Source organism: Artemia franciscana, chromosome 6 (genome assembly GCF_032884065.1).
Source record: "Artemia franciscana chromosome 6, ASM3288406v1, whole genome shotgun sequence".
Taxonomy (NCBI): domain Eukaryota; kingdom Metazoa; phylum Arthropoda; class Branchiopoda; order Anostraca; family Artemiidae; genus Artemia; species Artemia franciscana.
Window position 1 is genome coordinate 33772548 of NC_088868.1, and position 8371 is coordinate 33780918.

Below are 8371 nucleotides of genomic sequence, written 5' to 3' on the forward strand. Positions count from 1 at the left end.
GGAGTGACCCGGCTCAATAGTAAACGAAACTCTAAAAAACGGAATTTTGATGCTAAAATATACATCAAAAGAATTATTATTAGCTATTATTATTATTTAAAATTATTATTATTATTAATTATTATTAAAAGGTTTTAGTATATAAATTAGCATGAGGTATTTGGCGTATTTTTGGCTGTTTGGAGTATTAATCAAACAGTTCGTGGTAACGAACTGTAGTAAGGAGCGACCCGGCTCAATAGTAAACAAAACTCTAAAAAACGGAATTTTGATGCTAAAATATACATCAAAAGAATCGGATTTTCATGCTGATTTTAAATATATAAATTTCATCAAATTTATTTATTATTATTAGCTATTATTATTATTTATATTTATTATTATTATTAATTATTATTAAAAGGTTTTAGTAGATAAATTAGCTTTAGGTATTTGGCGTATTTTTGGCTGTTTGGAGTATTAATGGTTTACAGTATCGTTAGTTTACAGTTCAGTATATTTTGGAGGGTTGTAGTCAGTGTTTACACTATGGGGATTTCCCCCCTAAAATGGGGATTTTTTAGGTCTATTAGAGGCGAGAGTTTTTTTTAGGGACTTGGGGATTTTCTAGGGATTTTTCCTCTCCCATGGACTTTTAGGGAAATTTTTGGGGGGTTTTCCTTTAATTTGTTCATCATCATCATCTTCTTGATCAGTGAAGCAGGATAATTTGATTTAAGATCTGTTTCCTTGCGAATTGACTTAGAATCACAGAGAAGAACTTCTTCAGTTGCTTAAAAATTTTTAACACCACACAAATTTTTGCGATGTACAGGAGTCCTAAGCAACATACTAGCAACAAAGAACTGTTTGAAACAGTTCCATGCTGATGTGGGCTTCAAATGATAATTTCAGCTTGGACTGTTCTCGATTAATGAAGTCATATGGTTTGTCATTTTTGGGTTGCTTTTTCATAAGATTATTTGGAAGATAGCATGGCATTTTTTTACACGTCAGATAAATAAAGTTTTAATATATTTTGATAGTTTTATAGGGTACGTAGTTGTTCTTACTGTAGTAATTTTTTTGACAAGCATTGCATGTATGATTCTTTTTCTCCACAGTACTTGTATGATGTTTACGATTTTGTGTAAAATAAAAAAAAAATTGAACTCGAACTTGTAGCCAGCTTTATAAGTACTGACGTAAATAATAGAGGTAGGCTATAACTATTCAAACACCTCTCTTACCGTTTCATTACACTAGTTTTTAACAGACAAACAAACTGACAGCCATTTTTTTACAACAATGGCACATGTAAGAATAAATGGATTGTGTGTTTTTGGCAAGCCTAAGTATCCAGAGGAAAATCATGAACCTTCATACTATAATTGGTAAATTCTTTGTTGTTCATTGTTTTTACTTACAAATAAAGCGAACATACCAATCGACTTCTTTTTTATGTTCTTTACAAATGTACAAGCACTTCTGTGCAAATTCAAATTTAAGCACAATTTGAGCTCTTGAAACCAAAATATTTCTAGTTTTGTGGTATAAACACAGCTTAAAACATGGGTCTCAGCATTGAACTTCCTGTAAAAGGACTATGTGGAATCAACTAGTGCCTTAGAAATCGATGTGAACAATCGGAAGTTTTATGTTCCCCTTGAAAGCGTTTACTTGGGTCCAAACGGACAAGATTCCCTCTGTACGTCAAGGTCAGATACCGCCGTCCCCCCTGATTCAATCGAAGTATTTCTCAAAGCTGCACAGGCGTTCCATATCAAAGCAGTAGGCCAGATACAGAAAAGGTTCCATTTCGAAGGCGACATTTACAAATATCCTGAAATGGTTGACCCAGTGTCAACTCAATAACTTCAGCCTGCCTCTCTGCTACCTTTTGTTAGGAAGTATGGACAGATCCCATGGGATGGAACCAAAACTGAGCAGGAGTGGAGGAGGGAGAGCCTCATCGATATTGAAAACGTCAAAATAATGGATGCCGTGACCTGCTGGTGTTTGGTATTGGTGAAAAAAAAAATGCTGCCGGAACAGAATTTGTATCCTAACCTGAAACCGGCAGTATTATTTATTTCCACTTTTCCATTTACAAATGTCAATGTCGAGAGGTTTTTCAGTGCTGTAAAAGTAGTAAAAACTGACCATCAGAATAAATTGAAAACATAAACTTTGCGGGGAATTCTAAAAACAAAATATGGAATGAAAACGGCTCAAGAAAGTGTGGAACGTGAAGATGATCAGTTACTTCACCACATGAGAATGGTGAAAGCTTCAGCCACCATACAAAAAATGTTGAAGACACATCAGGGGAAGATAAGGTCTGATTACGTTTTACAAGTTACGATTGAACAGTATTAAACATCTTGTACTATAATCTACATTACAGTATTACATTTTCTTTTCTGTTTGCTTAATATTATTTGAAGTATATTTGAAGCTATTTGTATTTAGCTGATGATTAAAAAGCACTTTAAACGGCCTGACAAGACATTCTATTATGGTAGTGACAGCTAGGCTTCAATCTAAGAAGCCAAAACATGTTACCTTACAATGGTACGGGTAAAATGAGATAGGGAGAAGCGGTTCAGGGAGTAATTAGAAAATGGGAGATTTTTAGGGATTTTGGAACTGAAGATGGGGTTTCTAGAGATTTTTCAGCTCTTTATTAGGGATTTAAAAAGTGAGAAAGTGGAAACACTGGTTGTAGTGGTTTTCACTTGGCGGTCCATCACAATAGGACACTCAAAAATTAGATAGTAGTATTATGCATTAGTATTATGTCTACATAAAAAATTTTGAGACAAACCCTTTGCGGCACAGTAGATCGGTCTCTGCTAGGCATGTTTGACCCGGGCTACCACAAGGTTTAGAATTACCGGGGCTTATGCATAACTGTTACTAAATAATCAAACAAGAATCAAACAATACCCTAACAAGAGGAAGAAGCACGATACGCCCACTTCAAAAAGTGTATATTTTAGAATCAACTTACCAATAATTGATCATTAGCTATTTGTTATTACTTTCGACGTAAATTGACAGGTAACTGCAAACTAAGCTCCTAAAATGTTTATAAGGTAAATGTTTAATTTCGTTCCAAGTGCTCTAAAATTCGTATTACTGCATATAGCAAGATTCTGATGATGGTATATTGTTTCTTGGTCATTATTAGAGAAGCGCATCCATTTCTGGTTGACCCTCCTCCTCCGTGGGGCAAACTAAAAATATGTAAAGTAGGTTTGCTTACGGGTAACATTACCTATAGAGCGAAGCGTATTAGTCCATGAGTCCCGTGGGCAGCGGGGCGAGGTCTGTATTCTATATGTATTTAATAAACCTCGTTTGAGGTTTTCTTATTTTAGCTATATCACTCTTTGTTGAATAAATATAGAATACAGACCTCGCCCCACTGCCCGCGGGGCTCCTGGACTAATACGCTTCGCTCTATAGGTAATGTTACCTGTAAGCAAGCCCATTTTACGCATTTTTAGTCTCGTTGGAGGGAGATTTCAGAAAGCTAAAAAATTGGATGCGCTTCTATAATAATGACCAAGAAACAGTTTGGGATCATCAAAATTTTGCTACATCCAGTAATACGAATTTTAGAGCACTTCGGATGAAAGCAAACATTTACCGTTTATAATATACTAGCTGTTGGGGTGGCGCTTCGCGCCACCCAAACACCTAGTTGGTGGGGCGCTTCGCGCCCCCCAAGCCCCCCCGCGCGCGTAAGTCGTTACGCGCCATATTAGTTACGCGCCATTGTAGTTGTGTCCCTGTGTCCCACCTGTGAATATAGATAGATATATATATGTGTTTCAAACTACGTAAAAATTGCGAATAAACAACATTCTTGGCTTTCCCATTGTCTGTGCATATACAAAGCCGTATGTACTAATAATGACGTCATATGCAAACGCTCTTTTTACAAACAAACAAACATGCATCCACACAACTCGTTTTTATATAGATAGATAGATAGATAGATACAATACAAATTAACTGCGTAAAACTTGCGAATATACAACATTCTTCGCTGTCCAATTGTCGCTGCATATAAATACATTGTCAGGTTTACCGACCCTCGAACATGCAACGTACAATTGTCCATGGGAAAAACAATCAGTATTAAGATCTATACCACATTTTTCTAATGATTGACCTTGAGCTTTGTTAATGGTGATTGCAAATACTAATCGAATTGGGAATTGCAATCTTTTAAATTGAAAAAGCAGATCCGTTGGAATCATGGGAATGCGAGGAATAAGAACAGCCTCACCCTCATAAGGCCCTGTCAAGATTGTGGCCTCTATTAGGTTTTCTATTGTTTTTTTTACGGCAAGTCGCGTGCCATTGCAAAGCTTTGGTGGGTTGATATTTCTTAAAAGTATTATTGGTACGCCTATTTTTAGTTGTAGCAAGTGTGGTGGAAACCCTGAAGGATCTATGGAATTTAAAAATTCAGATGGATAATTAACCGCTTCATTTGGTTCCAAAACCGTGTCGACTGACTTGTAAAGGACTGCCTGGTCTCGAATCTTGGTCAAAACAATATTGCTGATTTCGTGGATGTCTATATTTTTGGGTGCGAGAATCGCTCTTTCACTTAGCCATTTATTATTTTTATAATTTTTTAGAATATTCGGAAATACTTTTTCAATCAATTCATTTTTGGACGTCACTATATTACAGAAATCAGCAGGTGGTTGTATACGTCCTGAAATTGAGTCTACTGGGAGATTTCCGTTTCCAATTGTCAGCAATTGATCTGAAAATGTTTGACCAGAGTCATCGTTTTGCAATCGGACACGCATATTTGTAGTTAATTTTAATATTTTTACGTGTGCCCATAAATTAGAATTTTTCAGGCAAGCATTCATTCGTCTTCAATGGCTCTGGTGGTGCAGCCAATAGAGGAAGTTTAACTTTTCCTGAGGCGCAACACATTCCCATTGTTTCACCATTGAATTTCAAGGCCTTGCAATAGGGACAAATTTTAGACATTGTCCCGATTTGAACACATCTACTCAAGCTATAATCATCGACTGGGTTGTACCTGAATGCCAGGCGATAACTTTCAGGTTGCTCTGATTCCTCGGCACGCTTTCTTTTCTTACTTTCTCTATCAGCAGAAAGCCTGATTTCTTGCTGTTCTTGTGATTCCTCGGCACGCTTTCTTTTCTTACTTTCTCTATCAGCAGCAAGCCTGATTTCTTGCTGTTCTTGTAATTCCTCGGCACGCCTTCTTTTTTCACTTTCTCTTTTAGCAGCAAGTCTGCTTCCGCGTTGCTCTGGTAGTTCCTCGGCACGCTTTCTGTTCTTTTTTTCTCTATCAGCCTCAAGCCTGTTTCCTTGCTGTTCTTTTGATTCCTCGGCACGCTTTCTGTTCTTTCTTTCTCTATCAGCCTCAAGCCTGTTTCCTTGCTGTTCTTTTGATTCCTCGGCACGCTTTCTGTTCTTTTTTTCTCTATCAGCCTCAAGCCTGTTTCCTTGCTGTTCTTTTGATTCCTCGGCACGCTTTCTTTTCTGACTTTCTCTATCAGCAGCAAGTTTTTTGGCATAGACTCTTTGAGCATCTTCATCGGCTTTTGCCATGGTAAGTTCATCAGTCATTGTAAACTTAAACATTAATAGATTTCTACGTGAACATATGTCTTAAATATCTTGAATGACGTCACCGTCAAAGCACAAATGACGACAACTAACTTCATGACGTCAGTCAACACAGAAACATGACGTCACCTGATCCACTGACAGACACACAGACAGACAACTTATTTTTATATATATAGATAGATATAAAGGTTATTCTCCCCACCAGATGGTCCCAGAAATAGCCCTAGGATATACACAAAACTAAAAGGAAACATTAAAACAGCGAAATTCTTGCTATATAACATAATCAGATATCCATGTTTCCTTTTAGCGTTATTGACATTTTCAGATAATTTCATATAATATGATTATTTGCAATTCTATTATAATCACTTAGGCAAAATTGGATTTCATTGAGTCGAGAATGGAGCTACCTGTTATGCGACGCATCACGAGGTGAAAAACAATATATTATCAGGGCTAAATATGCTATCCATGGGCATTGAGAGGAGAGGGGGTTTATTGTCAGAGAAGTGATCGACTTCAACTTTTTCTTAATTCAACTTATAAAATACAGAAACGATATTATGTCCCAACAGAGAACAGAGCTCGTAAGGCTGGGACAGTGCAAAAACATAGAAAAAACATCAACATCTCATCGTAATAATAATTCCAAAATTTAACACGGCAAAAAACAAACAAAATAGAAAAAAACACAAAAGAGAAGTAACAAGGATAAGTAAATAAATTAATATCGGGCAGGAGGGGAGTGGGAAGCCATCTCAAACACAGGGACATAATCAACGTCAAATATTTATTATATGATGCATACCTTTTTTGGGTGAAAATAATTGAAATTACCCTCTTGCCTTGACAAATTTTGTAAGATACTGTTTTTGGTATTTTGTATTTTTCATTCTCACCAATATGTAAATAAAAAGATTGCAATTAGATTTTCCTCAAATTTCCCTAAACTTGCTGGTTCTTCTTAGAGAGAGAGGAGAGAGAGGAGAGAGAAGAGAGGATAGAGGAGAGAGAGAGGAGAGAGGAGAGAGAAGAGAGAGAGAGAGGGAGAGAAAGAGAATTTATTTACAAAAACACACAAAAAAAATGAAAATTTGCCAAAAAGCCTTATGGCTTGTGAGGCCATTCTTGAAACTACAAAAGAAATTAAAAATTAATTATCAATAGATTCCCCTAAAAAGCCAAAAAAAAATAATCAAGCAAGAAAAGTCACCACTTGAGACCCTGTACTACACAAACCTAATATAATAACACTTTTATGCACTATTTCCCCACTTTATCTATATATAAAAAAAAATCATAAATCATGAATACCAAAATACCCTATACCCTAAGCAACCCTCGAACAGTTGGCCTATCAGTCTCTTAAACTATATCATACGGAAGGGATTCACAGTCAGTTTTTTTTCCTTTTTTTAGGGCCCAGTGAAGGTATTAAGGTTTAAGGCTGCATTCACGTGTACACTAATTTTTGGTGACTCGAAAATATTTAAGTTATGATCTTTTGTGCAAATATTTTTTCTCCATATGCACTGCCCCACCGATTTCTAGATGACATTTGCAATTATTCTTTCGAAATGGTCAACTAATTTTAACTAAGTTTAACAAAGTTTAACTAAGTTTAACTAAGTTTTTAACTAAGTTTAACTAAGTTTAATCTTTGTGTCAAAGGCAAGCATAGGCCTATACCAACAAAATATCTAGGGAAGGAGGGTAGGCACAAATTTTAAAACACTAGAAATACCCCAATTATATAAATTAAAACTGAACAATTATAGATAAAGACACCATATCGAGATACCTTGGAAGGTTGGCCCAAAGATTATTCTGTGTAAGTTAACGGACTGAACGAACGTTCAGGAATATAGTCCCATTGTCATAGACAGGTGCAGTAGGTATGAGGGACAGAGTTCTCCTGATCTCGCTAATTTTCCCTAATTTCTTGTGTTTGTGTTTTCTTATTAAAATTAGGCTATCAAATATTTTCTTTCACTCGGTATGCTCTGAAAAAAAAAATCCTGCTTATATGCCTGCACAGTTCAAACTTTACTGAGGATCTAAAAATAGAAAAAGCTAGCCGGGCAAAATTTTACGAGTGCAGCCCCCTAACCCACTTGTGATCGAATACGGTAACCAAGTTTTCATGACAAGAGGGTTTGCAAGAAGAAGGCAAAAGGTGTATCCTTTGAAAAATATGAAAAAAATTTATATTTTTCAGGGACATAAAACTGAAAAACGTAACATTCACGATAATTCTTACCTTGATTTAAATTCAGCAATAAGGATAACATCCAAACAAAACATTTTGTATTGCATACCATGTTTAATAGAATAAACAAAGGGTATGAAAAGCACAATAAATCAAAATTCACTCCCTTCACTCGTCAGACATAATCAAGCTCTCCAGTCTTTGTGTACTAAATTTTGATTACTGAAATATCAGTAACTGGAACACCTTGTGACGTTTGATAGGATTAACCAATAGAAGTTGAAAATACAGTTGTCATACCTTGTTTATACAAAGCACCGTTTCAGGATTGAATAAGCGCTGATCGCGCTTGCTTGCCTCCAGAAGTCATGCCTAAATCGTTTAAAAAATAGACAATAATCGAAACATGATTTAGCACAGGTGCGTAAGCAAGAAGGGGGCTATGAATTAAGAAAGAGGTCATTTCCATCACGGTTGCAGCATCTGCTGGAACCTAGTAAAGAACGAAATCTAACCCATTCTTTTTTTCGTTTTTCTTAAGAA

The 8371-nt window shown here is 36.0% G+C and overlaps 1 protein-coding gene across 3 annotated transcripts in view; it reads right to left on the reverse strand.

Moving 5' to 3' along the window:
* Window positions 1-8051, reverse strand: part of LOC136028340 (sushi, von Willebrand factor type A, EGF and pentraxin domain-containing protein 1-like) — a 111614-nt gene extending 103563 nt beyond the window's left edge. For all 3 annotated transcript variants that reach the window (XM_065706123.1, XM_065706124.1, XM_065706125.1), the window contains exon 1: window positions 7880-8051. In XM_065706123.1, coding sequence (XP_065562195.1) covers window positions 7880-7940 — 61 coding nt within the window. In that variant the 5' untranslated portion in view covers window positions 7941-8051. The remainder of the gene's footprint in view (window positions 1-7879) is intronic.
* Window positions 8052-8371: the final 320 nt, after the last annotated feature.